This window comes from Oncorhynchus tshawytscha, linkage group LG14, assembly GCF_018296145.1.
Source record: "Oncorhynchus tshawytscha isolate Ot180627B linkage group LG14, Otsh_v2.0, whole genome shotgun sequence".
NCBI lineage: Eukaryota > Metazoa > Chordata > Actinopteri > Salmoniformes > Salmonidae > Oncorhynchus > Oncorhynchus tshawytscha.
The window spans coordinates 27,252,290-27,268,924 of record NC_056442.1 but is presented as its reverse complement, the minus strand read 5'-3'; the positions used below and the strand labels follow the sequence as shown (position 1 = coordinate 27,268,924).

At 44.4% G+C, this 16,635-nt stretch overlaps 1 protein-coding gene across 11 annotated transcripts in view; it reads right to left on the bottom strand.

Annotated features, from left to right (window-relative positions):
* The window catches only part of LOC112266907 (E3 ubiquitin-protein ligase TRIP12), a 50,210-nt gene that overhangs the window by 26,258 nt on the left and 7,317 nt on the right, over positions 1 to 16,635 (bottom strand). For 2 of the 11 annotated variants that reach the window (XM_024444819.2, XM_024444825.2), the window contains exons 2-12: positions 16,080 to 16,226; positions 15,493 to 15,618; positions 14,468 to 15,264; positions 12,355 to 12,460; positions 5,637 to 5,788; positions 4,747 to 4,830; positions 4,021 to 4,116; positions 3,528 to 3,679; positions 3,398 to 3,433; positions 3,058 to 3,153; positions 2,688 to 2,780 (exon numbers count right to left, since the gene is read on the bottom strand). In XM_024444819.2, the coding sequence (XP_024300587.1) occupies positions 2,688 to 2,780; positions 3,058 to 3,153; positions 3,398 to 3,433; positions 3,528 to 3,679; positions 4,021 to 4,116; positions 4,747 to 4,830; positions 5,637 to 5,788; positions 12,355 to 12,460; positions 14,468 to 15,264; positions 15,493 to 15,618; positions 16,080 to 16,177 (1,836 nt within the window). In that variant the 5' untranslated portion in view covers positions 16,178 to 16,226. The remainder of the gene's footprint in view (positions 1 to 2,687; positions 2,781 to 3,057; positions 3,154 to 3,397; positions 3,434 to 3,527; positions 3,680 to 4,020; positions 4,117 to 4,746; positions 4,831 to 5,636; positions 5,789 to 12,354; positions 12,461 to 14,467; positions 15,265 to 15,492; positions 15,619 to 16,079; positions 16,227 to 16,635) is intronic. The other 9 variants (XM_024444822.2, XM_024444823.2, XM_024444826.2 and 6 more) reach the window with 9 other exon arrangements.

Genomic DNA, 16,635 nt, shown 5'->3' with positions numbered 1-16,635 from the left:
ATTATGGTGGAAAATAAGTATTTGGTCACCTACAAAAAAAAGCAAGATTTCTGCCTCTCACAGACCTGTAACAACTTCTTTAACCTCTAGTGACACCCCATCCCGTGAACGGGACATTGATCATCTTACACTAATTAGCATAACGCAACAGACATAAATCTTCCTAGAAAATATTCCTATTCATGAAAATCACAAGTGAAATGTATTGGAACACAGATTAGCTTTTTGTTAATCACCCTGTCGTCTCAGATTTTCTAAATATGCTTTACAGCCAACGCTAGACAAGCATTTGTGTAAGTTTATAATAGCCTAGCATAGCATTATGCCTTGCTAGCAGCAAGCAACCTTGTCACGGAAATCAGAAAAGCAATCAAATTAAATCGTTTACCTTTGATGAACTTCAGATGTTTTCACTCACGAGACTCCCAGGTAGATAGCCAAAGTTCATTTTTTCCCAAAATATTATTTTTGTAGGCGAAACAGCTCCGTTTGTTCTTCAGATTTGGCTGAGAAATCGCCTGGAAATATCGGTCACCACAACGGCAATTTTTCCCCCAAATTAGCTCCATAATAGACAGAAACATGGCAAACGTTGTTTAGAATCCATCCTCAAGGTGTTTTTCTTATATCTATTCGATAATATATGCGTCGGGACAATTCCTTTTTCTCTAGGACCGATTGGAGTAATGGCTACCTCTGTACTTTACGCGAGAATCTTTCTCGGAGCCACCATGTGACCACGTACGCAATGTGCCCCCATACGGCTATTCTTCAACAGAAATGCGTAACACTACGTCACAATGCTGTAGACACCTTGGGGAATACATAGAAAGCGTAAGCTCGTTGATGGTACATTCACAGCCATATAGGGAGTCATTGGAACGCAGCGCTTTCAAAACCTGGGGCACTTCTGGATTGGATTTTTCTCAGGCTTTCGCTTGCAACATCAGTTCTGTTATACTCGCAGACAATATCTTTACAGTTTTGGAAACATTAGTGTTTTCTATCGAAAGCTGTCAATTATATGCATATTCTAGCACCTTTTCCTGACCAAATATCCCGTTTAAAACAGGAACGTTTTTCCCCAAAAATGAAAATACTGCCCCCTAACACCAACAGGTTAAGAGTCTCCTCTGTCCTCCACTCGTTACCTGTATTAATGGCACCTGTTATCCGTATAAAAGACACCTGTCCACAACCTCAAACAGTCACACTCCAAACTCCACTATGGCCAAGACCAAAGAGCTGTCAAAGGACACCAGAAACAAAATTGTAGACCTGCACTAGGCTGGGAAGACTGAATCTGCAATAGGTAAGCAGCTTGGTTTGAAGAAATCAACTGTGGGAGCAATTATTAGGAAATGGAAGACATACAAGACCACTGACAATCTCCCTCGATCCGGGGCTCCACGCAAGATATCACCCCGTGGGGTCAAAATGATCACAAGAACGGTGAGCAAAAATCCCAGAACCACACGGGGGGACCTAGTGAATGACCTGCAGAGAGCTGGGACCAAAGTAACAAAGCCTACCATCAGCAAGGGCATTGAAGATGAAACGTGGCTGGGTCTTTCAACATGACAATGATACCAAACACACCGCCCGGGCAATGAAGGAGTGGCTTTGTAAGAAGCATTTCAAGGTCCTGGAGTGGCCTAGCCATTCTCCAGATCTCAACCCCATTGAAAATCTTTGGAGGGAGTTGAAAGTCTGTGTTGCCCAGCAACAGCCCCAAAACATCACTGCTCTAGAGGAGATCTGCATGGAGGAATGGGCCAAAATACCAGCAACAGTGTGTGAAAACCTTGTGAAGACTTACAGAAAACATTTGACCTCACCCGTTGTTGGCAATGACAATCTAACAAAGTATTGAGAAACTTTTGTTATTGACCAAAAACTTATTTTCCACCATAATTTGTAAATTAATAAAAAATCCTACAATGTGATTCTCTGGATTTTTTTTCTCATTTTGTCTGTCATAGTTGAAGTGTACCTATGATGAACATTACAGGCCTCTCATCTTTTTAAGTGGGAGAACTTGCACAATTGGTGGCTGACTAAATACTTTTTTGCCCCACTGTATGTGAAGAGCTGATAGTCTGTTGCCTGCACTTGAATGGTGAATGGGAGGTGCGCTTCAATTACAAGTTAATAAAAACAGCTCTTTTTAAAATCGTGCACCAAAACTGTTAACACGCGATTGCATTTAGAATTGTTGCAAATAGGGTTTATAAAAGCTTGTTTAATTCCAGCAGCAACCAGCTGAGGAGCTGCAGGTGAAATCCTGCACAAAATAGACTGTACGCGGTGATAGTTGTGTTGGATAAACAAGATACATGACTAATAAATACACAGGCCAATTTAATAATAACAAATATTTAATTAACCTTTAGACTGAAAAGCATAACAGTCGACTGTATTTCAATCAATTAATAAAAAGCATTATTTTGCAAGGGGATTTCTTTACTCCAGGTCTTTTTGACCGGCAACAATTTGATTTATCGACTCCCCCACCCCCCCGCCGTCTATTTCCGGCTAACGGAAAACCTGTTGCACAGCTATCTTACAGCCACCACCGTTAACACTTATTTTAAGGTGAGCCAATGAGACCCAGGTAGGGAGCAGAGATGACATGAGAGAGAGGCAGAGCTGAGCCACAGGTGGGAGACAGAGGGAGAAACACTTACAGCCTGCAGGATGGCTTTGCTGTGACGCCTTGACAACATCTCCAAGGCAGTCAGGGCCTGCTCCGCCACATCAATGAATTGGATCACCTGAAGCTGCAGGCAAAGAGAGAGATAGATCCATTAGCATAGCCACCACCGGTTTATGACCGCATTTGAATGAAGATGGAACAATCACATGAGAGAATGACAGAAATGGAAGACAAGAGAAGAACAACGTGTGGGTTAGAAATACTTGGGGTGCATTCAGAAGGCATGAATTGGTGGGACATGTTTTCAAAGGACTAGGTAGTACTTAAAATTTAATGAGAATGTTTGTTTCAAAGCGTGTGTTTAGTGCCTACTGAACCTGAGCAGAGGGGGGTCATTCTACCTTTTCCAGGAAGACAGGGATGGCGTCCACGACCACAGCAGAGGACCGAGGCAGCGCCTCCATCATGTAAGTGAGAGCACGGGAGGCGTGGTTCATCTGAGCAGAGTCACGGGTTAAGATACAGTTTTCACAAGAATAACTACAAAGCAACCATGTTGGCTAGAACCATACAGTTAACACTGCTCAGGTATAGTTTTTTGCAATCAAATGTAACTAGGAGACAGGGTGCAGTGTTTGCATATTCTTTGCGAAACATTTCAGCACCTGCAATGTAGGCCTAATGTCATGGTGAAAATCAAATATCACTTCCCCCCCAAAGATAAAAGCTCAGGATACTCACAATGTCAAAATTATGCTCCATCTGCAACAATGTGATCTGTGAGGAAGTGGGGAATAAGAGACTCCAATCAAATCAAGACCGTGTAAAATGACTTAAGACAAAAAGGTGGACAAATAATTGAGTGACTCACCAGAGCGGGCACCACGCTCTTCACAGGGAAGCCTCCTAGCGTCTCCTCGTTGCCCATCACCAGCAGCTGGCACATCTCGATGGCGGCCTGGAGCTGCTGGGACTCGTCACCGGTGGCCTGCAGGCCCTGCAGCAGCTGCTGAGCTTTGGAGCCTGGGAGGAGAAGAGGGATAAAGCAGGTCAGAGTAGAGACTGAACAGCAGGGCCAGTATTCACATGCTGATATAGGATCAGTTTAGCCTTTAAGATCAAACTGAATAAGATTATATGGCGAGGGGATCAGACCCTAGATCAGCACTCCTCAGAAACTTTTTTTCATGGGACCTGCCAGGAGTGCAGTGAGCATACACTTGGATTACAGTTGAGTCAATAGCGGGTTAGAAGAATAAAGAGACATAAGTGAACTCAACACCTCCCCTGAGAATATAAACATCTTGCTCACAGTTAAGTGGTAATTAAATGCATTCTGGACACAGACAAAGTGTAGTACTTACTGGCTCCACTGCCTATGGTTCTGTGAAACAGCTGGGACATACGGGGTCCCAGGGGCCCAAAGAGGTGTGGGGGTAGACCCCTGGCCTCCAACAGGGCTGTGAGGAGAAAACAGCCAGGTTAGACAACAACCAAAGACCCAGCAACACCAACAGAGGCTGACAGGGAACTTAGACAGGAACATTGGCACCTGTATCAATTTGTGTATGTATGCATGTATGTTTTTTAAAACTTCCACCCGCTTTTCTCCCAAAATTCATGGTATCCAATTGGTAGTTGCAGCGATGAGACAAGACTAACTCCCGTACGGACTCGGGAGAGGCGAAGGTCGAGAGCCATGCGTCCTCCGAAACACAACCCAACCAAGCTACACTGCTTGTTGACACAATGCCTGCTTAACCCGGAAATCAGCCACACCAATGTGTCGGAGGAAACACCGTATACCTGGTGACTGTGTCAGCGTGCATGTGTCCAGCCCGCCACAGGAGGCGCTAGAGCGCGATGGGACAAGGCTATCCCTGCTGTCCAAACCCTCCCCTAACCCGGACGACGCTGGGCCAATTGTGCGCCGCCCCATGGGTCTCCCGGTCACGGCCAGCTGCGACAGAGCCTGAACTTGAAACAGGCTCTAGTGGCACAGCTAGCAACTGCGATGCAGTACCTTAAAATACTGTGCCACTCAGGAGGCCCCTGGAACCTGTATCTAAGGAAAGCTGTGATCGTCATACCTTGGAGTCTGCCCATTTCAGAGTCATCGGACTCACTCTCACCGGATGTGGTCATCCCTACAGCTCCAGCCACTGAGCTAGAAGCTGGAGAGAGAGAAATAAAAACGAACTGTTACACCACTATTTTCATTATCAGAATGACAACCGATTTCTCTCATAAGGTAGGCCAGGTCAGTACAGGTGCATCAATGCTGGGACCGAGAGACAGAATAACAGCTTCTATATCAAGGCCATCAGAGTGTTAAACAGCCATCACTAACACAGAGGCGCTGCTGCCCACAGACTTGAAATCACTGGCCACTTTAACAAATGGATCACTAGTCACTTAAAATGCCACTTTAATAATGTTTACATATCTTGCATTACTCATCTCATATGCATATACTGTAAATTATACCATTATTGCATCTCGTCTACGCTGCTCAGTCCTCATCCATATATTTATATATTATTATTCCATTCCTTTACTTAGATGTGTGTAATAGGTAGCTGTGGAATTGTTAGACTACTTGTTAGATATTGCTGCACTGTCAAAAACATAAGCACAAGCATTTCGCTACACTCGCAATCTGCTAACCATGTGTATGTGACCAATAAAATTGGATTTGATTTAAAGGGTTATACAAACCCAGGCAGGACTAGTAATAAAGTCAACGATATTTTAGTATAGATGCACACAAACCAAGCAGAGGCTACACCAAGCTTTGGCTGGCTCCTATGCGTTTAAACCAAACGCATACCAGAAATTCTTTGGATAGTCCAAATGTTTTGAGCCATGAAAGGGCCATGGGGAGAGAATCTCTGCTACCACAAGCAGGTCATGTACCACTGAGTTTTGCCTGACCATGCGAGCTGAGAAGGAAAAACTGTGTCCTAGCAGCAGTAGGTACCTGTACCTGAAGCCCCCTGCGGGGCCTCGTCAGTGCGGGCGGCCGAGGAGTTGGCCCCGTCCTGGTTGTTGTCCGAGTCGGCCATCTTCTCTTGTCGGCGAGCGTCGGCTGCCCCGCGCTTGCCCAGGCCTGAGCCTCGCCGACTGCACAGACAGGGGGGGAGAAAAAGGCAGAGGGGGACAGTGAGTGACGGCGCAGCAAACAACTAGATCACAGAGCCCACGGTCAAACAAGACAGCGCACAACTGACATTCCTGGTCATAAGGAACCACTGACTCACACTTGCTCTTTCACAATGTGAACATAAGTTTACTAGAGTTCCAAAGGGTTGGAAATTTTCCAATAAATTCTGGAAAATTTTCCAAAATATTCCAATGGGAAGTTAAGCCTGGGAATTTTGCTTAAATTCATTTAAAAAAAAAAATAGTTAGCTTACAACAGTGAACCTTATTTGTGGGATACACAAGGCAATTCTAGGTTGTGTGGCATATTTTGGTTAAACTATCCCCAATTCAATGGAATTGCAACCCTCTGCATGCACAGTGCATTCTTCCATCACATGTACAGCTGATTCTCAAGATCTTGCACACCAATGAGATGCTATTGAGCCCACACTACTACACTGTCTGAGCCAAGAACTACATGCTTTCTGGGAAGTTTTGATTACAATACTGGGTGGGGTCAATATATTTTATATGACATGATTTTTTTGTTAGCTAGTAAATAGTAACCTACAGCAAAGTGTGCTTAAATCATTTCTAACTTATTAACAATTTATGCTAGTTGGTTTTAGCTTGCGTGAGCCTGCTAACAAATGTTTCATTTTAAAACACCTTACAAAGAAGTTGTTTAATATAACTGCTTAACTTTTTATCTGTACATAGAATTTTATTTTTTTCTCTCATTCTTTTCTCATCTTTACAGGAAAATGCTATCTGATGTGTGGAGACATTTCACTGCAGCTAATGTAGAAGGAAAATGTGTACATTTGCAAATACTGTGCCAAATCATATGTGAAGAATGCAACAAAGATGCAGAATTATTTGGCCAAGTGCATAAAGTTCCCTCAATGCTCACTCTGTCCTCTACTTCTATTCGAGGTGAAAATTATGAATCAGACACCTTATAGATAGCAACAGCTCATGGCCATCCTGGAATCAGAATTTGTTTTTTGACTGAATGGAGGAACGTAGTCCGAGAAATGCTGATGAATGTCTTGCTCAAGCTGTGTTTGCAACTGGTTCACCTCTGATGCTCGCAGGCAATGTGTATTGGAAGAGATTTCTGAATGCTCTTCGCCCAGCATCTACTCATTTGCTGGATGCAGAGTTCAGAGTTCAAGTGAAGGTCAAGAAAACCATAGAGAAAGCAGACTATTGCAATCATCTCTGACGGGTGATCGAATGTTGGTGGGCAAGGGAAAAAAACGACATAATCGCCACCCCTCAACCAGTATTATACAAGAGCCTAGACACAAGGGACAACAGACACACCGGTCTCTACATTGCAGATGAGCTGAAGGCAGTCATCTATGACCTTGGACCACAGAAAGTATTTGCACTGGTGACAGACAATGCTGCAAACATGAAGGCTGCTTGGTCTAAAGTGGAGGAGTCCTACCCTCACATCACACCCATTGGCTCTGCTGCTCATGCATTGAATCTGCTCATCAAGGACATCATTGCGCTGAAAACAATGGATAGACAATGGATAGACTCTACAAGAGAGCCAAGGAAATGGTTAGGTATGTGAAGGGTCATCAAGTTAAAGCAGCAATCTACCTCACCAAGCAAAGTGGGAAGAATAAGAGCACTACATTGAAGCTGGCCTAGCCACACCCATTGGGGTGGTGTTGTCATGTTTGTCAGTCTCCTGGAGGGGAAGGAGTCTCTCCCAGAAATGGCTGTATATACACAGTCTGCCGATATGGACAGCCCCATCAAGAGGATCCTCCTGGATGATGTATTTTGGGAGAGAGTGGTAAGCAGCCTGAAACCTATAGCAGTAGCCATTGCACAGATTGAGGGAGATAATGCCATCCTGTCTGATGTTCAGACTCTGCTTGTAGATGTAAGAGAAGAAATCCATACTGTCTTGCCCACTTCACGGTTGCTCCAGGCAGAGGAAACTGCAGTTCTGAAATGCATCAAAAAGCGTGAAGACTTCTGCCCGAAGCCCATACATACCTCAACATACATGTTGGACCCCAAGTATGCTGGCAAGAGCATCCTGTCTGGTGCAGAGATCAACAAGGCCTATAGTGTCATCACTACCATGTCTCGTCACCTTGGCCTGGATGAGGGCAAGGTTTTTGTCAGTCTGGCGAAGTACACATCCAAGCAAGGGCTTTGGGATGGAGATGCAATATGGCAGTCGTGCCAACATCTCATCAGCCACCTGATGGAAGGAACTTTGTGGATCGGAGGCTCTTCCCCTGTTGCCTCCATCATCCTCCAAATCCAACCAACATCAGCCACTTCAGAGCGCAACTGGTCCTTGTCTAGGAACACACACACACACCAAAGCACACAACAGGCTGACCAATACAAGGGTTGAAAAATTGGTGGCAATCCAGGGAAATTTGAGACTTTATGAGCCTGATAACAAGCCATCCTCAACCAGGTTGACGGTGAAGATGAGTCCTCAGAGTCTGATGTTTAAGAAGTGGACATTGAGGTCCAGGGAGAAGACATGGACGCCTGAGAGGAAGACAACCAAGGCTTTAGTTTCTAGACTACCATTCCACAGATGTATGTTGAAAACATTTTTGGGAGATGCGATGGATCATTGGGGATCACTCAATATTCCCCTTTTGTTGTTCTTTGAAATCATCCCACTTGAAGAGTCAACTCTTAATAAACCTCTTGGGTAGGGGCAGTATTTTCACCTCCGGATGAAAAGCCTGCCCAAATTAAACTGCCTGTTACTCAGGCCCATAAGAGGGGATATGCATATAATTAGTAGATTTGGATAGAAAACATTCAAGTTCCCAAAACTGTTAAAATAATGTCTGAGTATAACAGAACTGATATGGCAGGCGAAAACCTAAGGAAAATCCAACCAGGATGTACTATTATTTTGAAAGGCTGTTTTTCCATTGAAAGCCTATCTACCCTTACAAAGACTTAGGACCCAGTTCACTATGGCTTCCTCTACATGTGGCCAGTCTTTAGGCATTGTTTCAGGCTTTTACTCTGAAAAACTTGTTCGATGAGTGGACAGTGGAAATTTCCAGACATGAGCCAAGTGCGTGATAGGGAGCACGCCTTCCTCGTTTCTCCTTTTCTATTGGCGAAGCTTTTGTCCGGTTGAAATATTGATTATTTATGACAAAAACAACCTGAGGATTGATTTAAACATTGTTTGACATGTTTCATATGAACTTTTATTGTACTTTTTAAAACTTTTCGTCTGGATGTTGTGAGCACGCATTGTGCCTTTGGATTACTGATCTAAAGGCACCAACAAAACTGAGTTTTTTTGGACATAATCGAACATTTATTGTCTAACACGGAGACCTGGGAGTGCCACCAGATGAAGATCAAAGGTAAGCGATTAATTTTAACGCCATTTCTGACTTTTGTGACACCTCTCCTTGGTTGGAAAATGGCTGTATGGTTCTGTGGCTAGGCGCTGACCTAACATAATCGCAAAGTGCGCTTTCGCCGTAAAGTATTTTTGAAATCTGACAGCGGTTGCATTAAGGAGAAGTTTCTTTAACTTCTTGGATATAGGGGGCGCTATTTTAATTTTTGGATGAAAAATGTTCCCGTTTTAAACAAGATATTTTGTCACAAAAAGATGCTCAACTATATATATATAATTGACAGCTTTGGAAAGAAAACACTGACGTTTCCAAAACGGCAAAGATATTGTCTGAGTGCCACAGAACTGATGTTACAGAAAAAACCCAGATAAAAATCCAATCAGGAAGTGCCGCATTGTTTGAAATCGCCTTATGCCAATGACTCCTTATATGGCTGTGAAGGAGCTAGGAGTCAGCTTACGTTTTCCCCAAGGTGTCTGCAGCATTGTGACGTATTTGTAGGCATATCATTGGAAGATTGACCATAAGAGACTACATCTACCATGTGGTCGCTTGGTGTCCTCCGTCGCAATTATTGCGTAATCTCCAGCTGCAGTATTTTTCCGTTTGCTTCTGATGAGAAGCCAACTGAAATAGCTCCGTTTTGTTCATCACGTTTGGCTAAGAAAAAGACCGGAAAATGCAGTCACTTACGCCAAACTTTTTTCCAAATTAGCTCCATAATATCGACAGAAACATGGCAAACGTTGATTAGAATCAATCCTCAAGGTGTTTTTCACATATCTATTCGATAATCTATCAGTGGTGGCATTTGACCCAAGTTAAACAATTTAACTTTAGCATGCCCAGAGGAAACTGCCTGCTACTCTGTCCCAGATGCTAATATATGCATATTATTAGTAGTATTGGATAGAAAAACCTCTGAAAACTGTTTAAATGATGTCTGAGTATAACAGAACTAATATGGCAGGCAAAAACCTGAGAAAAATCCAACCAGGAAGTGGGAAATCTGAGGTTTGTAGTTTTTCAACTCTTTGCCTATCGAATATACAGTGTCTATGGGGTCAAATTGCACTTCCTAAGGCTTCCAATAGGTGTCAAGTTTAGAACCTTTTTTGATGCTTCTACTGTGAAGGAGGGGGGAATGGGAGCTGAATAAGTCAGTGGTCTGTCAGAGTGGCATGAGCTGGTCACACGCGTTCACGTGAGAGTTAGCTTGAGTTCCATTGCATTTCTGAAGACAAAGGAATTCTCCGGTTGGAACATTATTGAAGATTTATGATAAAAACATCCTAAAGATTGTTTCACATGTTTCTACGAACTGTAATATGCCTTTTCACCTGGACCTGCCCGCGCGTCGTGAGTTTGGATTTGTGACCTGAACGTGCTAACAAAAGGAGGTATTTGGATATAAATGGACTTTATCGAACAAAACAAACATTTGTGGAACAGGGATTCCCGGGAGTGCATTCTGATGAAGATCAAAGGTAAGTGAATATTTATAATGCCATTTCTGACTGCTGTTGACTCCAACATGGCAACTATGGCTTGGTTTGTTGTCTGAGCGCCGTACTCAGATTATTGCATGGTTTGCTTTTTCCGAAAATAAAAAAAATTAAATCTGACACAGCGGTTGCATCAAGGAGAAGTATATCTCTAATTCTGTGCATTACACTTGTATCTTATATTAAAGTTTATGATGACTATTTCTGTAAATTGATGTGGCTCTCTGCAAAATCACCGGATGTTTTGGAAGCAAAACATTACGGAACGTAATGCGCCAATGTAAACAGATTTTTGAATATAAATATGCACTTCATCGAACAAAACATACATGTATTGTGTAACATGAATTCCTATGAGTGTCATCTGATGAAGAGCAAAGGTTAGTGATGTGACTCCTCTCTTTGGCTGGAAACCGGTTGTGTGTGTTTGTGACTAGGCTCTGACCGAACAATCATTTGTTGCGCTTTCGCTGTAAAGCCTTTTTGAAATCGGACACGATGGGTAGATTAACAAGAAGTTTCTTTAATTTGGTGTATTGAACTTGTGAATGTATGAAAGTGATATATTTCTAAAAAATATTTTTGAATTTCGCATGCTGCCCTTTCAGCGGAATGTTGTCGAGGGGTTCCGCAAGCCATAAGAAGTTAAAGGCAATGCTACCAAATACTAATTGAGTGTACGTAAACTTCTGACCCACTGGGAATGTGATGAAAGAAAGAAATCACTATTATTTCTGACATTTCACATTCTTAAAATAAAGTGGTGACCTAAAACATGGAATTTTTACTAGGATTAAATGTCATGAATTGTGAAAAACTGCCTTTAAATGCATTTGGCTAAGGTGTATGTAAACTTCCGACTTCAACTTTGTGCGCACACACACACACACACACACACACACACACACACACACAAAGTCCACATGTGGAGGACATTCAAAGAATCTGGTCTAACAAAGAGGATTTTTGTCCCAGTTTAGGAATTTTAATAGGCTCACAACAGTCAGAATTTTCAGGTTTGGAAAAATGTCTGCTAACTCCCATTTGTATAAGTTGGTAGCATAGCTAGCCATATAAAATTGGTGGTGGTAGTTGAAGACGTTTTAATTGTGATGCAGTTGATTGGTGATGACATTAACATGTATTTGTGTTGACATCCACTCAAGCATTATACTCCGATTTCTACCCCAACAGTGTAAAATACAAAAAAAGCCTAAAAGTAGGCTAATTCTGAAGGGCAGCAATAAGGAGATTCTGAATCTTTCCCCCAGGGAAGTACGCGTGTGTGGTGAGAACCCTATGATAATGCATTACAACACGATTTCACAGACTGATTTAACTTCTAACTTGACATGGTGAAAATAGTTATTTTACCCACTCATAGAACATAGACTATAGCCAAATTGACAGGTGTTTCATGTCTGGAGTGGATTTTCCCTTTTAAACATGTTATGACTGACAACACACTTCCGTAATGCACTGAAAGATTAACATCTCAGGGACAATTTCATTAGGTATTGCCAAGGAAGCCACCTACTTCCATAAAATATTGGATGTATTGTTAAATACTTTTTGCGAACACCGAAATACAACCGACTACAATTGACTTGGGTCTTTAGACTGGAGAAATTGAGATGACATTGAGAGCAGTGTGAGGCTGTAGTACCTGGTGCTGGCGCAGGAGCCCGTGGTCTTCTGACGTGTGCTCCGCCGAAAGCTGGGGAGCTCTGCTGGAGGAGACTCGCTGCGCTTCTTAGTGGACTTCCTCAAACCTGATAAGAGAAACAAGGAGCCAATGACTAAACAGCCAAGGCAAAAGAGGATAACTCACAGTGATAGTGGGCCACTAGAGGTGTTAGATTGCGCTATCAGGATAACCAGTTTATCCATCAGTTAAAAGGAATTATTTGTTTGCAAATGATTAAGCTACGCAGACGCACCTTTCTATAATGTTAGTTTAGTCTACAACCATTCCTAACCAACTGGTGGCTTAGATATTCCAACCAACCTGAACGGTTTGGACAGTAATAACCAGTGTTTTCCCCAGTAGATAAACTGGAATTTCAGTTTAATACCTACAGTTGTTTTTTTTGTTTTTGTTTTTTACCCCAAACCTGGTTAACTGAAGCCAGCCACCTTGGCTAAATACAGTAGTAGTTAGTGGTTGACACGTGACATAACGGTCAAAAGCAAGGTCTGGTTCAGAGGGGGTCGGCACCAGTCACTAATAACAGTAAGAGCCACCCAGGGAGCACAGTCATACACGGACAGCTCTGGTGTTTCTCAGTCGAGAGCCCAGTGCCACAGACGCTGGGAGAGTATAAATAGCCTCTCTCACTAGTACAGACCTAGAACAGAACAACCTTCATGCTAAACCTGAGGGTCCCAACACAGAGTGAAAAGATATGACTGACCTTTTCCCAACACACATACAATACAGGGGCTGTCAGCAGACAAGTAGTCACAAACGCAACCACACACACCCCTCACCAATTAACACCACCAGTTCCCCAACAGAAGAATCCAAATGGCACTATATTGTTGCTACAGCAGAAAGCCTGTTGCGCGCCATCACAGCTACACCTCGTACTCCACCATGCATTCTGGCTTACTCACCATCATAGCAGCAGACTCCACAGAGACTGAGAATAGATGTTGAGTGTGTGTGTGACAGCGTGCACTAGAAGTGACAATCTGTGCCCCTCCCTACTTAATAAATGTGTGTGAATCACTCTCTGCTCCCCTCCCCAGTGAGAACCTGACGCTTGCTAGTCAACCGGCAGGCAGGCAGGGCAGTCTGGTCAGGGCCTCTCAGAGCAGGCACATGTTTGGAGCTGGGCCCTGTGGCAGCGTGCCTAGCCTCGGTTACCATCTTAGATCCCCAACCCAGAACACATTGACCCACCGCTGAATCCCTGATCATCTTCCACTCGCCCGCATGCACTACATTCTTGACACCTCCCCCCTAACCCACCTATGAGCTTTAAACTCAAACTGTATGAGACTTTGGACATTTGGAGCCATGCAGTCATTCACTTCAAAACACACCACAGCAGCGGTCTGACCATCCTACACTACAACCCTCACAGCGCGTCGCTGTGGTGTGACCTCCGTAACCTCAGGGCTGATTGTGTCTGATCTGAAAGCAAAAGTATTTTAAATGCCTCTGAGCACAATAGCTAGCCCTTACCACCCAACACTTGAGGTGCTGTAGTTATTCAGTGTCCTTCCTTTACAAAATATCCATTTGTGCCACAGGCTACAGTTGAGCCACCAACCACCAGTTGAGTCACTACCCTGTGATGCTAATCCAGACACTAAACATTGAAGGGTTCGGGCCAAAAGGGAACAAAGACGACAATTGGGACTGCCTATATCAGTTACACTTGTGTCTATGGGAGTTTATCCGCAAGGTTATGTCCGTGCATGTTTATGAGCACTGACTGTCTGAGCAGGGTTAATCCCCGCTTGGAGTGAGTGTGTGTGTGTGTGTGGTGGAGTGGATTGTGCCTGGCGTGAGAAGCAGTCACCCCGGCAGCAGCAGCAGATCCCAGTGCAGAGTGAGTTTCTGTAACTGACGCCGCAACAGGGGTCCTGTCCCTGTGACATTTAATCCCGAAAAGTAACCTCTACCAGAGCACCATGCCAAACCCTCCAAAGGCAGCAATGATTTGACCCTGGCTGGCTGACAATTACAAATATGAGCACCCCAAACCCAACTCCCCCTTGGTTGAAGGGAAACGGTGCACAGGTATGAGGAGAGGGCGGGACAGACTCACTTGCTAGTTTGGCTTGTAGTCCTGAGGGCCCAGGTTTGGAGGAGGTCTCGGGCTTGGAGGAGCCAGGTAGGGACAATTTGGGCTTTGGCAGATTGACTTTGGGACTGAAGCGGGAGGCCCACTCAAACTTGGACGAGACTGCAGCTTTGGCCTGCTCCCTGTCGCGGGTGCTTCGGCGTGGGGAAGGGCTGGAGGCGGAGCGGGAGCGACGTGCCTTGTTCTGGTCTTTGCCCTGCTTGAGCCTGGCGCCCTGCGTGGAAGTGGCACTGTTTGGGCCGGTGGAGGAGGAAGAAGAGGTGGAGGCAGAAGAGGAGGAGTCAGTCACGGTGCTACACCCAGCTTTGGCTGAGGCGGCCGATTTCGACGCCAGCTTGGTGGGTTTTGCAGATCTGCCGTCGGTACGGTTGGGGAGGGACCCAGCAGTGCTGCTCAGACCGGGGAGGGAGTCAGCCTTCTTCCGTTTCTGGGTTGGTGAGGCCCCAGAGGCCCCGCTCTTGCTGCTCTGGCCGCGGCCTGTGGGCGTGGGCAGCTCTGGAGCCAGGGGTCTCTTCTTGGAGGACTTGGCAGGGCCTTTCTTGGACTCAGTGGTATGGTCTCTGGGTGGAGGGTGGGATTTGGACTTCTTGGCTGGGGTGGGGGTGTAGGTGTTGTTGAGATCAGGTGTAGAACTTCTCTTCAACCCTCGGGTGGTGCCTTCACTCTTGGATTGGTGGCCTGTTGGCTCTCGCTCGGATGTCCCTGCGGCGTCTGGGTCGTCTTGCAGCACAAATGAAGCCACAGACAGTGACAGACTGCTACTGCCAGGAAAAAGAGAACCTTTTAGCACAGTTTCTAAACTGGAAAGACAAAGCGATCAAGTACAATGCTTCCATTCAATTAATTTAGGCCTAGAGTGAATAGCCAAGAGCGAAATAGATATAAAACAAACCATATTGAAAACACATTTTTATTTAAGTGCAATAGTCTAATTGTCAAAAGCAGACCCCACAAACACACAGTGAGTGCTAAGGAGAGAGGAGGGGTACCTTCTTGAGCCGTGCCCCCTGGACTGGCCAGAGGCTGAGCTGGGTGCGGCTTTGGAAGCCTTAGATTTAGGTCTTCTACTTTCAGGAGGGGAATTTGTTTTATGTTTTACCTGCTCTGACTGCAACCTGTAAGGTTGGGAATTAAAGAGCAAGTGAGTGTGGGTTTTGCGTGATCACTCCATACCATGAATAAAATACTTAGTTATTCCCCTATCATTGTTCACCCATCCTGTACTGCTCCAAGGAATGCTTCTGTACAACACTGTGCAAAAACAACCCAAATGCAGGTGTACTGGTAGATTAATATAAAATACCCCACAATGCTTTTCCTTTCACTTAAACACATTGGAAAAGCTTAAGAAATATTTCGAAACAGAATGAACGTTATCAGCGCCAGCTCTGATAAGGTTTAGATCCGTATTAAAGTTCTAATATCAAATGGTGAACAGGAATAATGGCAGCCATTTTGAGAAAAGTAGAGAAGACTATACAGTAGAGAACAGCTTCAAGCATGCCCTCACATGTACAAGCAGACTCCAATACATAACACAAACGAGAAAGATATTAAAATGTGCTGGGTGGCTTACCTTCCCGCGACTGTATGGTCTTGTGGCTGGGCCGCAGCAGTGTTCCTCTGTGAACGGCGCAGTGACCCCCCTGGATTGGAATTAGGCCGGTTGGACATTGGCACCTCTCTCCTGAAGGGACATACCCTTTCTAGACACTACCATTCACTAGACCGAGGAGGAGAGAAAAGAAAAACACATCAGATCGTGGGTGAGACATCAGGATGTGAGTGACATGTTCCAAAACCAAGTAAAAAACAATTAACATGTGTTGGTGGTGGCTGTTGATGCAATCAATGCTCCAGTTTGAAAAAAAAAAAAATTTGCCCCTTAACCCCACATTATCACTCTCAAAACCACATTGGAGGCGTTTACAGGCAGCCCAACTTTTTTTCAATCAATCAGATCAGAAAAATATCTAATGTGATTGGTCAAAAGACCAATTAGTGGAAAATCATATTACTCACGTTACACATGACCATTTGTTTGGAGGCGGCACAGGGCAGCCCGCGAGATCAATGAGCCTCAAGCCAAAACACATCACACGGCTTCATACAGCTCTGAAATCTAATCAGCC